Source organism: Emydura macquarii, unplaced genomic scaffold (genome assembly GCF_026122565.2).
Source record: "Emydura macquarii macquarii isolate MOO-44397 ecotype Brisbane River unplaced genomic scaffold, CSIRO-AGI_Emac_v2 contig_318, whole genome shotgun sequence".
NCBI classification, from domain to species: Eukaryota; Metazoa; Chordata; order Testudines; family Chelidae; genus Emydura; species Emydura macquarii.
Genome location: NW_027130455.1, coordinates 10,549,634 through 10,567,943, shown reverse-complemented (window position 1 = coordinate 10,567,943; position 18,310 = coordinate 10,549,634). Strand labels below are relative to the sequence as shown.

Genomic DNA, 18,310 nt, shown 5'->3' with positions numbered 1-18,310 from the left:
ATACCGAAAACCAACTGACCGCAATACATATCTTCATGCCTCCAGCTTCCACCCTGGACACATTACACGATCCATTGTCTACAGTCAAGCCCTAAGATACAACCGAATTTGCTCCGATACCTCAGACAGAGACAAACACCTACAGGATCTCCATAAAACATTTTTAAAACTACAATACCCACCTGGAGAGGTGAAGAAACAAATTGACAGAGCCAGACGGGTACCCAGAAGTCACCTACTACAGGACAGACCCAACAAAGAAAACAGAACACCACTGGCCATTACCTATAGCCCCCAGCCATAATCTCTCCAACACATCATTAAGGATATACAACCTATCCTAGCAGATGATCCCTCACTCACTCAAGCCGTGGGAGGCAGACCTATCCTTGCTTACAGACAGCCCCCCAACCTGAAGCAAATACTCACCAGCAACCGTACACCATACAAGAAGAACACTAACCCAGGAACCTATCCCTGCAACAAACCCCGTTGCCAGCTCTGCCCGCACATCGACTCTAGTGACACCATCACTGGTCCTGACCACATCAGCCACACCATAAGGAGCACATTCACCTGCACGTCTACTAATGTAATATATGCCATCATGTGCCAGCAATGCCCATCTGTCATGTACATCGGCCAAACCGGACTGTCACTATGCAAAAGAATAAATGGACACAAATCAGACATAAAAAATGGTAACATCCATAAACCAGTCGGAGAACATTTCAATCTCCTAGGACACTCTGTAGCTGACTTGAAAGTTGCCTTAATTCAACACAAAAACTTCAAAAACAGACTTCAGCGAGAAACTGCAGAGCTTGGAACTCATGCAAACTTGACACAATCAAACTGGGTCTGAATAGGGACTTGGAATGGTTCTCATTACAAGAAGTAATTGTCACTGTTCACACATTCTCACCTTCTAATCAATGGTTGTGAATAGGCCTCATCTACTCTAACTGAGTGGACTTTGCTAACACCTACCCTCCCCGTTGTTGTTCCTTACCCTTGGATGGATGGATGTGTATATATATATATATATATATACCCCCCCATCTGATTTCTATTTCTTGCATCTGACGAAGTGGGTTGCAGCCCATGAAAGCTTATACCTGTAGAAATTAAATTTGTTAGTCTTTAAAGTGCTACAGGACTCTTGTTGTTTTTGCTGTATACAGACTAACACGGCTAGCCCTCTGGAACATTTCTAACATGTATCGATATACTTCCATTGAGAGGTATCATCTTTGCTTTGAAATACAGAAGAGGGCATGATAAAAAAAACCAACACTCTACTTCACATTGCATTACAATCAAACAACAAAATAAAAACACCATGCAAATTTAAAGTTTCATACCTATGTTAACTTGTTTTCAATTTGAAGGTCATGATGCCTTGTTCTCAAGTACAACAGAAGTGGATCGGTGCTTCTGAGCTAATGCACCAAAGCTGCTCAAACTGTGGATACCTGAGTGCAAGATTTAGGAGGGTAAATGTTTGCTATCAGATGAACTTCTTGAAACACATATGAAGGGAATAATCATGCAGGTAGTATGCTAACATATATATATAAGCAGGGTCTGAATGAGCTCTCCCCTGACATCTAGTGATGAACAGGGGGAAAAGACCACAGGAGCAGATTGTATTTGCATAGGCATATTTAGGCCTGGTCTACACCGCCGAGCTGGGTCAACTGGAGATATGCAAGCTACATACTGTAAAACGCATATCTCCCATCAACTTACTTATGCTCCCTTACCGCAGCATCTTCGCTGCACTGTGCTAATGGGACATGCCCTCCGGTTGACACAGAGTTACTCTTTTCTGGGGGGTGAGTTACTGCATTGAACCAGAAAGCATTTCCGGGATTGATTGAACAGATAGTGGAGACCTGCTCAATCGATTCCGTTGCATCGATCTGTGGAGCCCAGCACAGCAAAAATCATACCCATATTGTGCCTACGGAATCAGCAGATAGACCTGCATTGCCAATGTGATTCATTTTTTGGCTGTTTTGGGTTAAGACTCATTTCAAATAATGTCGCTTATTACTATATTTTCTGCAAGTTGCCCCTGGTATAACTTCCCATGAGTGATGTACCTGAGTATTTGAATACTCATATTTAAATTGTACTGTTAAATGTATTAACCCTAATTTGAGACATTGCAAAAAATGCGTTATTTGCATTTTATGACTTTATAAACCGAACTTGCTACTTTTGGATAATTTAACCATTATGCCTGGATGAATGGAACTTTTTTTATTAACCTCTGTTTTAGATAATTGTAACAAGCTTTAATAAAATTTTTGAATTCAGGGGTAATGAAATGTTATCCTTTATTGTATGAGTAAAGGGCAGCACAAATCTACTTAGCAAGTGCTAATTCAGGGGGTAACCTTAATTTTAACCTTAATTTTAACATTTTAACACTGAGCAGGAGGTAGTGCTACCAAATGCAACAAAGAGTTAGAAAGGATAGGAGCAAACATTGCTATCTCAGGGTGTGGACCTGCTGAAAGGGTCTTAGAAGCTATTTGCAAGAACACATCTGTGGGGCCAGTTCACTGTGGCTGTCATTGGAGTCAATTGCAAACGTCCCATTGACTTCACTGAGAGAAACATAGGGCCTAGTACCTGTGTTGTTTAAAAAGTGATAGAGAATAAAATGAATGAACCTGCTAAGGGGGAAAGAGTCCAAAGGAGAAGAGCAGATGGAAGGAGGCTGTAAACTTGATCAGCAGAAGCTATCATATCTTTATTTTATATCACTAAATTCTCTGCTGCAGAGATTTTTATCATCGCAGTACAAGTATTCACAATCTTCTGAGCACATACTATGGAGGGTTGAGGAAGGCTAATAAATATGACTACTGAAAAACATAGGAATGAAATTAATATCAGAAAGTCATTGAACAGGTTGATGTTTATCATTACACAAAGCTTCCCCTATAGCACCACTAGCCAAAACAGCAGCATTCCTGCTTCTGCAGTTTGTGAGAGGCTCTCTGGGAAAACGTCCTAATACAATTTAACAGTTGTGTGTGATGACAGAGGTGTGCATGGCACTTTTTCAGAAGTGCTTAATGACTTGGGCACCTAAGTCTCATCAAAAATCAATGTGAACTATGCTCCTAAATCACTAAATGCTATATTCCCTAAAGGGTCTTAGGCATCTAAAGCGGCAGTTAGGCACTTAAGTCCAACATTTAGGAGCCACTGAGATCCCCCAAACCCCCACTAGCTACTGCTTATAGAATCACAGAAGGTTAGGGATATTAGGGACCTCAGGAGCTCATCTAGTCCAACTCCCTTCTCAAAGCAGGACCAACCCCAACTAAATCATCAGCCAGGGCTTTGTCAAACCAGGCCTTAAAAACCTCTAAGGGTGGAGATTCTACCACTTCCCTAGGTAACCCATTCCAGTGCCTCACCACCCTCCTAGTGACAAAGTTTTTCCTAATCTCCAACCTAGACTTCCCCCACTGCAATTTGAGACCACTGCTCCTAGTTCTGTCTGTGGGCGTGGGGACAAAGGAGGTCAGCGCTGGGCCAAATTCCTAGGGGGCTGGGAATTGGGCCCAGGCTTTGAACATGAATTGTCCTCCACAGGACCTCTGGCTTCGGTCAAAAAGACCATGAACTACACAAGCAATAATCATGTGCTGATCACACAGCAGCTTCCTAGACTTGGAGTTAGGGAGGGGGCGAAGTAAATGCTGTAGCAGGGCAAAATGGCCTGACCAATAGATACCATGCTAATGGGGTTATAATACGGGCAGGCCATGTCCCCCCTTCTATTCCTCCCTTCACCATCTGGAAGTGTGTTCTCTCTTCTTTCTCAGACAGTATACCTGTTAGAGAAAGATCAGGATATCTCCCCCTTGTTCTTCCCTTGCAGTTAGTTCGTTAAGGAAATGTATGGTCATTCCTGCTGTCAAGACAGCCAAATTCATGGTGAAAATGCATATGCAACGCAGGTTAAGTGGTAAATAATAAACAGGGGTGGGTATAATTATATGCCTCCTATACCCATTAATATTCATTTTATAACCTCTTTATCACCAAACAGGGGTTTTATGGGGCGTGTATTTACATATTATTTTAGATAAAAGTTGTAGAGAAGTTAATTCGGGGCTCACTTCATTGGTCACGAGGTGAAGGGAAACGAGTGGACTAGAGGCTGTAACTGAATAAACGCGCCTTATCATTCCACCCAGCTCACTCTTTCTTCAGTTGACTCTGCAACACTGTCATCTACTACCACTGAGAATAGCCTAGCTCCATAGTCCCTGGAACTCCCTTTCAGATAGTTAAAGGCTGCTATGAAATCCCCCCTCACTCTTCTCTTCTGCAGACTAAACAAGCCCATGTCAGGTGCCCCAGCCACCTAATCATTTTTATTGCCCTCTGCTGGACTCTCTCGGATTTGTCCACATTAGTTCCTGTAGTGGGGGGCCCAAAACTGGTTACGATATTCCAAATGTGGCCTCACCAGTGCCAAATAGAGAGGAATAATCACTTCCCTCAATCTGCTGGCAATGCTCCTACTAATGCAGCTCAATATGCCGTTAGCCTTCTTGGCAATAAGGGCACACTGTTGACTTGTATCCAGTTCTTAGCCACTGTAACCCCCAGGTCCTTTTCTGCAGAATTGCTGTCTAGCCAGTCAATCCCTAGTCTGTAACAGTGCCTGGGATTCTTCTATTCTAAGTGCAGGACTCTACACTTGTCCTTGTTGTACCTCATCAGATTTCTTTTGGCCCAATCCCCCAATTTATCTAGGTCACTCTGAATCCTATCCCTATCCTCCCGTGAATCTACCTCTCCCCCCAGGTTAGTGTCATCTATGAACTTGCTGAGGGTGCAATCCACTCCATCCTCCTGATCATCAATGAAGATGTTGAACAAAACTGGCCGCAGGACCGACCCCTGGTGCACTTTGCTTGATACCGGCTGCCAACTAGACATCGAGCCATTGATCACTATCTGCTGAGCCCAATGATCTATCCACCTTTCTATCCATCTTATAGTCCATTCATCCACCCATACTTCGCTAAAGTCAAGGTATATCACGTCCACTAATTTCCCCATATCCACAGAGCCAGTCATCTCATCATAGAAGGCAGTCAGGTTTGTCAGGAATGTCTTGCCCTTGGCTAATCCATGCTGACTGTTCCTGATCACCTTCTTCTCCTCTAAGTGCCTCAAAATGGATTCCTTGAGGACTTGCTCCATGATTTTTCTGGGGACTGAGGTGAAGCTGACGGGTCTTTAATTCCCCAGTTTTAATTCCCTCCTTCTTCCCTTTTTTAAAGAGAGACACTATATTTGCTTTTTTTCAATCATCTGGGGCCTCTCCCGATCACCACGAGTTTTCAAAGATGATGACCAATGGCTCTACAATCACATCAGCCAACTCCCTGAGCACCCTCGGATACATTGCATCCGGCCCCATGATCTTGTGCATATCTTTGTGCTGGGATGGGTGACAACCCAAAAACTGTTCCTTCCTGAGATTTCCCAAATCATTGGCTGCAAGATCGCTTTTGCCAGGGATTGGCTGTGTCCACATATCTCAAACTCTTGGCAATGAATGAGTAAGATTTCAAAAAAAATTAATATTGGGTTTTAAAAGCTGTGAAGAGAACACATAGTGTTGTCTCCCAGGTCTGGCCTCAGTTCATTGGGCTACAGCTGTTCCCATGTAAAACAGCTATCTTCTTGAGGATTGGAGCTCAGTAAGTCAGACCGTCAAGATACTACTAAAACACAATGGAGATAGGAGAATGAGAATGTCATGATATCTGAAATTACAGTTCCCAAACATCAGGTGTTGAGTAAAGACACAGCTACAACTACCCAGGTTTCCGCTCAGATTGAGTTCCAGCTTATTCCCCCTTGTTTACCAGGGACCATACCTGTATGGAACTCCATAATGCACACAGAGACCGATTAATAGACCGATTAATATACGGCGAGTACATTTATTACAATGAGAAAACAAAGAGTCAGAAATGAAGCATGTCTGCACCACCTGAGTGGACAGATAGACATAAACAAGTGGGATGTAAGCAAATAAACTGGAGGGGGAAGTAGGGTGTGTAAAAAGAGGGATCTATAGAAAGAGCCCCTCTGTCACACTGACTTCACACAGTATCCCCCAGACCCCATTCAGATCATTTTCTCCCTCTCCGGCATGTCTGCCACCCGACAAAAATCAGTCCCGACTTCTTTTCAGTTTGCAAGAGGCAGACAATGCGAAGTCTGGCTCAGGAACTGGATTTTCCTGGCCGGGACTGGGTGGGGATGGGGGTGGGAATGAGGGGCTGTTCTGACTCCGGGTCGATCTGACTCGGACTCTAAGTGAAACACGGTGCAAAATCCTGCTTCCTTAAGAGGACGGAGACTTGCAGAGCTGCCTCCAAGGGAGCCCCCCCGCCCGCGGGTGTCTCAGCCACTGCCCTAGCAGGGCCTGGGCCAGGTGCAAGGAAGGAGGCGCCGCCGTAGCCCGGAGTCTCTCCTCCCGGCCTGCGGGAGCGAACCGGACTTCGCCCCGTCGCGGAGCGGGCTGGGAGAAGGCGGCAGCGCCCAGCTGGGGTCCGGATCGCCGGAGACCAGCAGCCCGACCGGGCCAGCATGTGGACCGCGCTCCGGAGCGGCGGGGAGCGCACCTCGCCGCGGGGCAGCAGGGGCCGCGTTTGCGCCCTGGGCCTGGGGGCCGCGGCCGGACTGCTCCTGCTCGGGTTCCTGCTCGGTACTGCGCGCAGCAGCGCCGCGGGCTCGCCGCCTGACTCCGCTTTCCCCGTCCCTCCCTCCCCGCTGCGAGCTTGGAGCCGAGCTTTGGGGAGGGGAGCAGGGTGGGGCTCTGGCTGGGATAAAATGGGGGGGGAGGGTGTTTTCAGGGCTTCCCACAAAGGGAGTGAGCCGGTTTATTGCAGGTTAGATTTGCGCGGCTCTTGGAAATCAAAGCCCCCTCCCCTTTGCAGACGCTCACGGCTATCTGCAGGGGAAACCGCTTCCCCCGCGTGCAGCAACATCCCCAGACCATGGAAGCCGGATCAGCTCCTGCTTTTCAGCAGCTGAGCTCACAAGCGAACTGGGGAGGGAAGGGGAGGGGGGTTGTTTGGTTTGTTTTTTAAACTGAGAGTTTTAGGAGAGGTTGTTTTAACAGTTAGCCGAGGAGAGGAAGGGCGGAGACAGGAGAGAAAGAAACACCCACTGACAGAATGAAACAAACTGAAACAAAAAGACCGAGATGAACGGCCACAGACTAGCTGGTTTAGAACCATGCTGCTGCCTTTAGCAGGGCGAAGGTCTTTATTTTAACTCCTCATCTTCCCTGCCACCGAACTGGGCATTTTCACAGGAATCTTCCATTTCCCCCAGTTCCACAGGTTAAAAGGGAGCAGCAGTGGGAAAAGGTGTAAGAAAAACCCAAAGTCCCACCTTTAATCTTGGGAGTTTCTTTTGCTGTCTATTCATGGTTTATTTTGCTAGAAATCCTTGCCTGGATTATTTTCTGCTCCGAGAGATGGAAATAAATATTAGGTTGTACTAGTGAATAACTGTACTCTCTGCCAATGCACAATTATTCCCTGCTGTATATTCCCCTCTCTGTTTTGAAGTTACTGATCTAATCTCTGTGGTATTCACAGAGAAAATAGCGGGGTAGGGGGAGCAGGGAAGGTATCTTTTAAAAAATAAAGCTCAGAACGACTGGAATTCTAGTTTCTATAACCAGTTGTTCCTGGTAGATCACATTCTCTATTTTTACAGTTATAACTGATGATTTAAAATATTTATTTAGGAAGTTTTAATAAGTTTACAAATCCTTGCCCTGTCAGAAACAAAACTTTTGTTTAAGGAGGAGTTATAATAACTGATGTTTCATAAGGGAAAATTCCAGAGTATGCAGAGGCCAGTCACTCCATGAACTTGCAACCTAGATCCTTCTTTGTTTCTGTGCATCTTTCTAAAGATGGTGTCTTTCTGCTGTGATCATAAAATCACAGAAGATTAGGGTTGGAAGGGCCTCAGGAGGTCATCTAGTCCAACCCCCTGCTCAAAGCAGGACCAACCCCAGCTAAATCATCCCAGCCCACAGCTGTCAAGCCAGGCCTTAAAAAAAACCTTTAAGGATGGAAATTCCACTACTTCCCTTGGTAATCCATTCCAGTGCTTCACCACCACCCTCCTAGTGAAAAAGTTTTTCCTAATATCCAACCTAGACCTCCCCCACTGCAACTTGAGACCATTGCTCCTTGTTCTGTCATCTGCTACCACTGAGAACAGCCTAGCTCCATCCTCTTTGGAGCCCCCCTTCAGGTAGTTGAAGCCTCTTATCAAATCTCAAATCCTCATAGAAGGCAATCAGGTTGGTCAGGCATGGCTTGCCTTTAGTGAGTCCATTCTGACTTCCTGATCACCTTCTCCTCCAAGTGCTTCCAATGATGAATTGAACCAACATGCATTGAGGTCATTAGTAATTTGGTGGCCTACTGCTTATGGGAAGGTAGATGGAACTCTTCAAAATCCACAGTCAAGTAGGGTTGCACCGATGAATGGGGATATTTCCTTTTTCTCCCATTCCCTGTTTGTCTTATCTACGTAGGCTATAAACTTTCTTACTTTGTGTTGGTTCAGTGCTTAGCACATCAGACTTTGATCTTGGTTGGGGCCTCTAAACCCTACTTTAATAAAATCAATAATAAAAGGCATGATGAAATCTTGAAGTGATACTGAAGGATATTGTCATGGGCCACAGAAATAATGTTTCCCTAGTGCTTTTATTATTGTATTTTGCAGGCTGGTTTACAAAACCTACTGATGAGGTAACAGCCACTAGTTCTCATGAGAAGATGAAGAAGGCATTTATGGCTGAAATAAAAGCTGAAAACATCAAGCAGTTTCTATAGTAAGTGAAGTCTACACTTATCTATCTATTCACAAAATTCATCTGTGATCAGCCGGCACAGTGACTAGGGTGTGTCTAAAATATCCATGTGAGCCATGTTTGACAGTGGAGTCCATCACAGCTCCTCCTGTCCCTTCTCAACTTTCATGGAAAGCAGTGGTCCCTCCACAGTGAGCAAAGTCTAATGATTTCCGGGTGGTCAAACCCTCACTCTGTGCTTCTCTGGGGTGGTGGTGAATCGTTTAAGATGACTCAGAGGTCAAGGCTGCTGTCCCATCACAACCCAGCCTTCCTTACCAGCAACCCGATTCCATTTGCAGGGGAGTATTTACCCTGCATCAATTTTCAAGGAATACTCTGACTTCAAAGGGAGATATGCAAGTGGATTGGAGACCTAAATCAGGAATGACTCCACTGAAGTTAGTGGAGTTACACCAGTGTAAATGAGAGACAAAGCAAGCAGCAGGTTCTTGCCTTCCAGACTCTGTGCAGGTTAGCTCTTCCTACCACTCTGCTCTTGTCTCCTTCTACTACCCTTTGCTATGTCCAGATCACATGGCCCTTTCATTTGCATCTGCCACTCTCACCCTGGCAACTCCTTCCCTGTGGATCCCATGTCTGCAATCCCGTCTCTGACATGCCTCTAAGCTCTACTCCTTTGGGATGAGAATAATTTATATGGGCATGTGGAGATGGGGTAGATACCAGCTGATCAACGTAAAGTTTGACCAAGTGCCACAGAGTAAGTCTGTGGCTCTCACACTTTCAAGTTCCTTCTTGAGGATTTAGTCCAAAAGGCTTATTCCACTCACCCATCCCAAAGCATGTTAACAAGGCAGGTAGGCCCAGATCCTTTACGATATTATGTGCTGAGCTCCCACTGATTTCAGGATTTGAAGATCTGGTCCATAATGTTAAAAATAATCTTGACCTTGTGTTACAGCCTACTGCAAGGCTGTTAGCATCTCCTGAAAATTCAGACAATGGTACAAGGGAGGAGCATAGATTTAAAAAAAAAATCCATAATAGTCCTTAATTTCTGTAATTTATTCTAGAAACTTTAATAAGGGAAAAGTTGAGACACATTTAGTAATTTATATGTGGTGGCTGGATAAATGTATTAGTAGTCTCTTCATGGAGTCCAGCATTTGTTTGAAGCTTTTATTAATTCCAGTCAGAAACAGACCAGAGACCTCTGTTTATTGCTAGTAATAAATTTCAGTGTAAAAAGTATTAGTGATTTAGGAGTAATCAAGGGATTCTGCCTTATATTGAACTCCCAACCTTTTTAAAAACACATGGTTGTGCCTCGTGCAAACATTCTTAGAAAAACATTCTCACTTGATGAGACCATAGCAATTCCACTGATTTAATTTTAAGTGCATTTGCCACAAACCATTGCAATTATTAAATTATCCTGAAGGTGCTCCCTGTTTACTAAGTAATAACCATGTGCTGGAGTAAATAAACTCAGGTTAAAAGCCGAGGATTGCATAGGAAATAAAATTTTAATCCAGGATTTGGTCATTACCAAACTAACATGGTTGCTATACGTTCTTGTGGTAGGATTGCTTTCTGCCATGAGCAATCCCTATCTCTGTGCCCACAGCAAACATTGCTGCCTCAGCTACCGAAATGCAGGCAACTCTGGGGTGGAATATGGCAGTTACACAACAATAAAACTGAACAGCAGATTGGCCGAGGAAATGAACATGACAGCCAATTAAACCAGAAAAAAGGGAATATAAGGATGGAGAATTCAATTACTTAAAATGGACTTTAGCCAAGACACCTGTTCCCAACTCTACTAAAAAATGCCACTGGATCTTTAATGACCACAAAGGGTCAGGACATCAGTTCTACATGTCATCCAGAAGTTGACACCTCCACCAGAACAGTCATCCCAACACTATGTTAGGATGTGGCTTAATATTAATTCAGAGGGAATGTTATGTTATCCATGAATATTCTTTGTAAAAGTAGAGGAACACAAGTCTTCCAGAGTGCTCAGTTTGCCAACTCTGTTCTCATTGATCTAGGAAGCAAGAGTCAAAGTTGTTCCCAATCATATCAGTGTAGTTCACATAATACTGCATTACTCACTAATATAGTGACTCTAGGACTTGGCTAGTAACTGGTCTCTGTAAAAACTGAATTACCTAATCTTCACAATAGTGCTAGATTATCAGGAATTTTCTCCAGGTTAGGGCTCAGATGCCACTGTACACAAGAGTACCCTAAATGTGGCTGATGAAACATACTTAAATATACATAATCTAATATTTTCAAAAAGCAACAACAATGTAATTTAAAAAATAAGTATTTAAACAAATGATGTAAAACAAAGGAAACATTAGATACATATACACATTGGTAGGTAGCCTCCCATACTACTGTCTTTTTGTAAAGGTTAAATAAAGAACTACATTTAATTCAGATGTTACATCAGTAACATTTTACATTTACAAGACAGGGAAAAGCTACAATCCTTGCAGTTTAGTGGACTGATCTGAAGACTCATTTAATTTGTGTTCATCCAAAGAAAACTTAAGGCAGGCAGCATGAAACTGTCTGCAGAAGCAGTGAGGAGACCAGAACTTTTGGAACTGGTTACTTACTTATGGTAAAAATTTCAGAAGAGTCTAAGGCTATGTTCACACAGATTGATTTATCCGGATCGATTGAGCGGAAGTGAAGACCCGTTCAATCGATTCGGAAGTCGATTTAATAAACCACCTCCCCAAAAAGCGTAGCGCTGCGTCGACAGGTAGGCATTTCCCATCAGTGCACCGCAGTGGAGACAGCGCGCTAAACAGAAGTTGCGAAGTCGACGGAAGTTACGCAAGCTACTCTGCGGGTAACTCCCGTCGATGGCCACCGAATTTCGCCGGCAGTGTAGACCAGGCCTAAGTCACGTAGGCACTTAAAGTCCCATTTTCAAAAGTGACTTAGGTTCCTATGTTTCAGTGAAAGTTCATTGGACTTAGGCTCTTAAAATCCAGATTTTTAAAGATATTTCTAAAGATCCAGACAGTTTTCAAAAGTGCCTCGGTATCTAGGTGCTTTTGAAATATCCCACTTAGGCTCCTAGCTCAGTTGTTTCAGAAAATGTTGCCTTTAGTCCTTGTTTCTGTTTGTGTATCACTACCAAGCTGATAGTAATTTCTTCAAATGGATTTGTTATAAGTACTGGCCAAATAAAGATCTGGATACCTTTATAGCCCCCATCCCCATAATATCTGAGTGCCTCACAAACAGTAGTTGAGTTTATAGCCCCCTTGTGAGCTATGGAAGTATTATTTCCATTATATAAATAGAAAACTAAGATTAAGTGACTTGTCCAAGCTCACACAGGAAGTCTACAGCAGAGCTAATTCAGACTTTCAAGTCTCTTTCCAGTGCCCTAACCACAAAGCCATCCTTCCTCAATAGTCTGCATTAATAATTTTTTCGAACTACGGTTGAAAGCTTTTTGTAGACTTTTTGTAGACTTTTGTACATGCTTTTTGTAGACTGTTCACTCCACTATTCACCGTTCATTATTCATGGTGAGCGATGGGTCACAAGTCACAAGGAATTGTTATTGATCTTTGATTGGATGACTGAATCTTTTTAAAGAGGCAAATAACAAAGAGTCAACTTACAGGGTAAGGTTTTTGGACAAATAATCATTTGTGTCAAAATTCATGAAGACTTGGGAAGAACATCATGAATATTGCATATAATGTGGCCTTATGAACCATAGCAAATAAAATTTAGAGATCAGATTTTGAGTAAATTTGTAAATCAGATTCTTCAGTGTTTGTTTGTTTGACTGAAATACAGGGGAATAATAATAATATTTAGCTCTTATCAGTAGATCTCAAAATGCTTTACAAAGGAGGTCAGTATCATTATCCCTGTTTTAGAGATGGAGAAACAGAATTACAGAGCATTGAAAGGACTCACCCAACAGACCAATGGTAGAGCTGGGAATAGAACTGAATTTCAATGCAGTGATCTATGCACTAGGCAACCCTGCCTCCCAGCAGGAGGCAGTAGTAATAGTTGAGGGAAAATTGAAGCCTTTAATTTCTACATTTGTAAAACTGATTTAAAAGCATAGTTGTAAGGACGACTGGGGAGCTGGTTTCTTCTGGGTAGTTCTGATGGCTTTTTATATGTTTTAAAATTTACTTGCTGCCAGTTAGATCAAGAAAGTAACTTCTAATTCCAAATGCCAGTTCCTGCTATTGACAGCTAATAATGCCCGTTTCTTTTCCCCAGTAATTTTACACAGCGCCCTCACCTAGCAGGCACAGATGAGAACCTGCGCCTTGCACAGCAAATCCAAGCCCAGTGGAAGGAATTTGGTTTGGATTCGGTTGAGTTGGCTCACTATGATGTCCTGTTGTCCTACCCTAATGAAACGAATCCCAACTACATCTCAATTATTGATGAGCATGGAAATGAGGTAAAGAAGACATCAGATTTTGCAGCTGAGGGTTTGTCTACACAGGGAAGTTAATTTTGGATTAGAGTAGGATGTGAATTTAAGGTGGAATAGTTAATCCTTATTAACTCACTCTGTGGATGTTCTTATTCTGGTTTAGAAGTGCATTATCTGAATTATTTTAATCCATTGATGGATTAAGTGGATTAAGATAATTAAAATAATTCAGAATAAGAGTGTCCACATAGATAATTAATCAGGATTAGCTTCCCATGTAGACAAGCGCTAAGAGGAAAAACTCACCTTCGTATACTAATTTGGGATAAGAAACTATGGGTGGTGGGAGGGGGAATCTCTCTTCCACTCTGCTAATGATTTACTGTATGAAAATCACCATGGGTCTCCAAAGCTCATTGAAATCAGTAGTAAGAGACTGCCATTGACTTCAACCGGCTTTGGACCAGGACTAAGACTTTAATCTTTTTGTACCTTAATTTTCCCTTCTGCATGTCGGGGATGATAATGCTTACACATATCTGTAGAATGTATTGAGGATGGATTATTACTGTTTTATTTTTAAACTGCCATGCTGAATACAAGGAGAAAAAAAATTGTGTTCAGCTTCATTATTCACTGTGTGTCTAGGGCTAGAATGTGGGACCAAGGATGTATCTACACAAGCAAAGCCTGGATGTGTAGTTCACCACCAGTGCAGCTCCATTGCACGTGGAAGCTGCGGTGTATACAAAACGCAGGCATTTTTAACACTGTGTTGTCTAACCCTGGGTTACATGTTGTGCAAAGAGAGACACATGGGTGGGGCCCCTGTGCCTGTGCATATTTTAGGAGTGATCCATGCTAGTGTAGGGCTTGGGTCCACCTACTTAGTTCTCTTTGCCTAAGCCTGCAACCTGAAGCATATGCCTAGCAACTGGTTGGGGGAACCCTGGGTCAGACAGCAAAACTAGCTTCATCTAAAGCAGGGGTAATCAATTATTCTTTGTCAAGGTCCAAAGTTCTTGGTCAAGGTATAGTCAACATCCAGACTCCAGAGAAAATAATACAAAAATAACAACAGTGATGCTAAGTAAATAAAAAGATTTTGTGGTCTGTTCAGAACCGTCTGGAAGTCAGAATTTGGCCTGCAGTGCACCTATTAACTACCCTTGATCTAAACTGTAACCATCTGAGAAATATGCCCATTTGGTCTGTGCCGCTTTCTAATATTATGTCTCTTTTGTCTTCTTTCAAACGAGATCTTCAATACATCATTATTTGAGCCTCCCCCTCCAGGATATGAGACAGTTACAGATGTTGTGCCCCCGTACAGTGCTTTCTCAGCCCAAGGAGTACCAGAGGTGAGAACTCTGAAATTCCAGGCTCCCAGTCCTACACTCAGACCATAAGACCACATCATCTTCCCAAGACAGGAAGTGTTAGCCCTCATGTGCTGGGAAAATTTTGAATCTGGAAATTACATTTGCCTGCTTACATTTCTCCCTCTAACTTCAGTTGGAGATGTTCCTTTTTTGCCTCTCTTCCTAAAAGAAAAATGCTTAGTGTTGCTGGCTGCTATATTTCACCCCAGTCATCCCTATAAACTTAGTTCAGTGTTTTCAATCTTAGGTAACAAGTCAGACTCCTAACTCAGGGCTCGACAAATTTGTTTTGGAGCTAGGAACCAGCCCAAAAATTAAGGAGCCAGACAGTGTGGGCTCAGCGGCGGGGCGCCCTGGCCAGAGCGCAGCAGCTGCTCTCCCCTCCCGGCCCCGCCCCTTTCCTCCGCCCCTTTCCCACAAAGTGGGCTCAGCGGCGGGACCCCCTGGCTGGAGCGCGGCAGCCGCAGTGCTTCCCCCTCCCAGCCCTGCCACATGGGTGCAGTGGCGCCCTGGCTGGAGCGCGGTGGCTGCTCCCCCCGGAAAAAATACTAGACGCCAGACTTAAATTTCTAGGCGCCATGGCAACCGGGCGCCTCGGGTTTGTCAAGCCCTGTGCTAAATCCATACTTAGATATCTAACTAAATAACATCGTTTTCAAAGGTATTGTGCACCCACAGCTTCCATTGACATCATCTGAGCTTCAGTATCTCAGAAGATGGCCATATAAATATGCCATATAAACATAAGGGATCCTGGACCCATTGAAGTAAATGGGAATTTGCCATTGACTTCAGTGGGGCCAGAATTTCATCCAAGGAGAAACTTTGCAATTTATGGGCTTGTCTATACTGGAAAATATGTCATACTAGAAATTGTGTTCACTGACGTTTCCACTAACAGTGTTAAACACTACATCGCTTTAGTGTAGACAAGGACAATCACGTTTCAATACGTTAGCTTAACCAGCAAAGCACAGTTGACTAATGCATATTAAAATACCATGTGTTAGCTAGCACATGCTAAAAATACCTGTTTTTCCTAATGTAGACATGGGGGTAGATTTTCAAAGGTTCAAGTGGCACATAAGTGCTTGGCTGCCATTGAAATTCAATAAGAGTTAAGTGCTTACGTGCCCTTTGTGCCTCTAAAAATCTATCCCAGGGCCTCTAAAGGCAAAATAATGTTTAACAGCATGTTAGCTAAACAATATGAGTTTTATATCCTTTCTAACATTTTCTCAGTATAGACAAGCCCTATCATGAGGAACGAGTATTTAGTCCATACCCCAAGTTCTTCAAAATACACTTGTGTGGAACATTAGTGATGAAACGCTTGATACTCATTGGTGTCTGTGTGGTTATACTTTAAGCAGCCATGCAATCTGTGGACTAAGAATGGGTGCCGTACTGCTGTGTTGCTTCTGAAAGTATCAGTGTATCATGAATGCTGCTGCAGTGCCAACTCGGTAATATCTTGTGCCACTGTCACTGCCCCATCGTTCTTAGAAAGCACCACATTTCCAGGAATGATAGAAATCATTTGACACTCATCATGGGCTGTATCCCTCATTTCCTATGCACCCACAACTCCCATTGACTGCGGCTGGAGTGTAGGGAGTGCAGGATCAGGGCCCCCACGTGGTGTGGGATGTTTTGGTTACAAAAATTCTAGGCAAACTGTCCTTGTCTCAGTGTGGGTGTTCCTTGAAGGCACTGACCACGCCAAATGGCTCTGGAAATAGTTGTGTATGGGGGAAGGTGCATGCAGCACCATCTCTTAGGGTAGTGTGTCATGCTGTCCCCTGCATCCAGTCAGTTATGCTGTCCATTGCAGAAGAGGAGTTAGGGCAGGGCTCGACAAACCCCGGGCGCCAGGTCGCCATGGCGCCTAGAAATTTCAGTCTGGCGCCTAATATTTCTCTGGGGGGAGCGGCCGCTGCATTCCGGCCAGGGCGCCACTGCGCCCATGTGGCAGGGCTGGGAGCGGGGAGTGCTGCAGCTGCCACGCTCCGGCCAGGACGCCCCGCCGCTGAGCCCACGTTGTCTGGCTCCTTAATTTTTGGGCTGGCTCCTAGCTCCAAAACAAATTTGCTGAGCCCTGAGTTAGGGAAAGCTTTTTGTGTCTTTTTTTCCCCCTCTGCACATGTGTGCAAGAACTAGACATAATCTGGCTCATGTTAAATCCCAACGTTCCTGTGTTAACAGATCCTGGCACTTTAGAAGGTTCTGTGGAGTGTTCTATTTGGAGCCTCCTCTTTAGCAGAGGGTTCCCTGTAAAACAGGTCTGTATAGCAGGAACTTTCCTGTGTTGTATCGTCACTGCTCATTAGTGGATTTAGTCAACAACTTGTAAGATTAGAATAGATTTCTTTGCACACAATACCTTTCTTGATTAGTTAAGTCAGGGCTTTTAATTCCTAATTTTTTGCAGTTTAGTAATAGGCTGCACAAGTCCAGAAAATTAAAGGTATCCTGCTTACAGTTTGGTTTAATACTCAGAGGTAGCTGGAAAATCAGACCAGATCATCTTTATTCACCAAGGTATTTTCAGTTAATGAGATTTTGTAGAACTTCAGCAGGACATCTGGAGCATAGTATATGGGAGCACTCCTGGACTATGAGCTCCTGTCATCAAATAGTATCCTGGGAGAAGAGTACTATGACTGTGCCATTTTGTTTAGTCTCTGGTAAGCCATAATAAGTGAGAGGGAGCAGGGGAACAATACAACTAGATCTGAAAATCTGAAGCCTCCTTTTAAAAAAAAACTAATTAAAATTAAATACATGAATTTTATCTGAGAGAAAAAAATGATGCCTGAGAGACAGCAGACTGTCTCTTCAAAGAATAGGATGCTAATTGTTCCTTGCTAGTGGTCACAATGTTGACAAAAATCTTCATACATCTAGCTAGTGCTGTCAACAATAAAGCACTCCAGTGGGCTGCTCCATTATATATCAGAAAATTTCAGATAATAGGTTTTCTTTTTATACTCACTATACACTTTTGTTCCCCCCCCCCCCCAAAACAAAACAAAACAAAACAAAACAAAACAAAACAAAACAAAAAACAAAAAAACCAACCAGTTAGTTGTAGTGCTTGTGAGAAGTCCCAGGTTAGCAGGCCTGGAAGCTTGGAAGTTTTTAGTTTCTCCATACAACAGATACAGTACAGTCTACATCAGTGCAAATTGCCCCACCGTATTATTTATTATTTGTGTAATCGTATGACTTAGGAGCCCCAAACAGTATCAGGGATCTGTTGTTCCAGGCACATAGTAAGAGACAATCCCAGTCCCAATGATTACAATCTAAACAGACAAGGCAGACAGAGGGTGGGAGAAAGGAAGTATTATCCCAATTTACAAATGGGGAATGATGCACAGACGGGAATGACTAGCCTGAGGTCCCACCAGGAGTCTGTGACAGAGAGAGGAATTAAAACCCAGGGTTTGGCGAGTCCAAGGCCAGTGCCCCAACCACAAGACCATCCTTGCCCAGGCACAGTGGCCTTCCTAAGTGCCTGAATACTATCAGTGATAGTTTCTGTATCAGCCATGTAACATTATTTGGGCTCCT

At 43.5% G+C, this 18,310-nt stretch overlaps 1 protein-coding gene across 2 annotated transcripts in view; it reads left to right on the top strand.

Annotated features, from left to right (window-relative positions):
- Positions 1-6,391: 6,391 nt before the first annotated feature.
- LOC137166655 (putative N-acetylated-alpha-linked acidic dipeptidase) overlaps positions 6,392-18,310 on the top strand; it is a 41,549-nt gene continuing 29,630 nt past the window's right edge. The window contains exons 1-4 of one of the 2 annotated variants that reach the window (XM_067568484.1): positions 6,392-6,763; positions 8,815-8,923; positions 13,190-13,376; positions 14,612-14,713. In XM_067568484.1, the coding sequence (XP_067424585.1) occupies positions 6,646-6,763; positions 8,815-8,923; positions 13,190-13,376; positions 14,612-14,713 (516 nt within the window). In that variant the 5' untranslated portion in view covers positions 6,392-6,645. Of the gene's footprint in view, positions 6,764-8,814; positions 8,924-13,189; positions 13,377-14,611; positions 14,714-18,310 lie in introns of those variants that run through there. The other variant, XM_067568494.1, reaches the window with a different exon arrangement.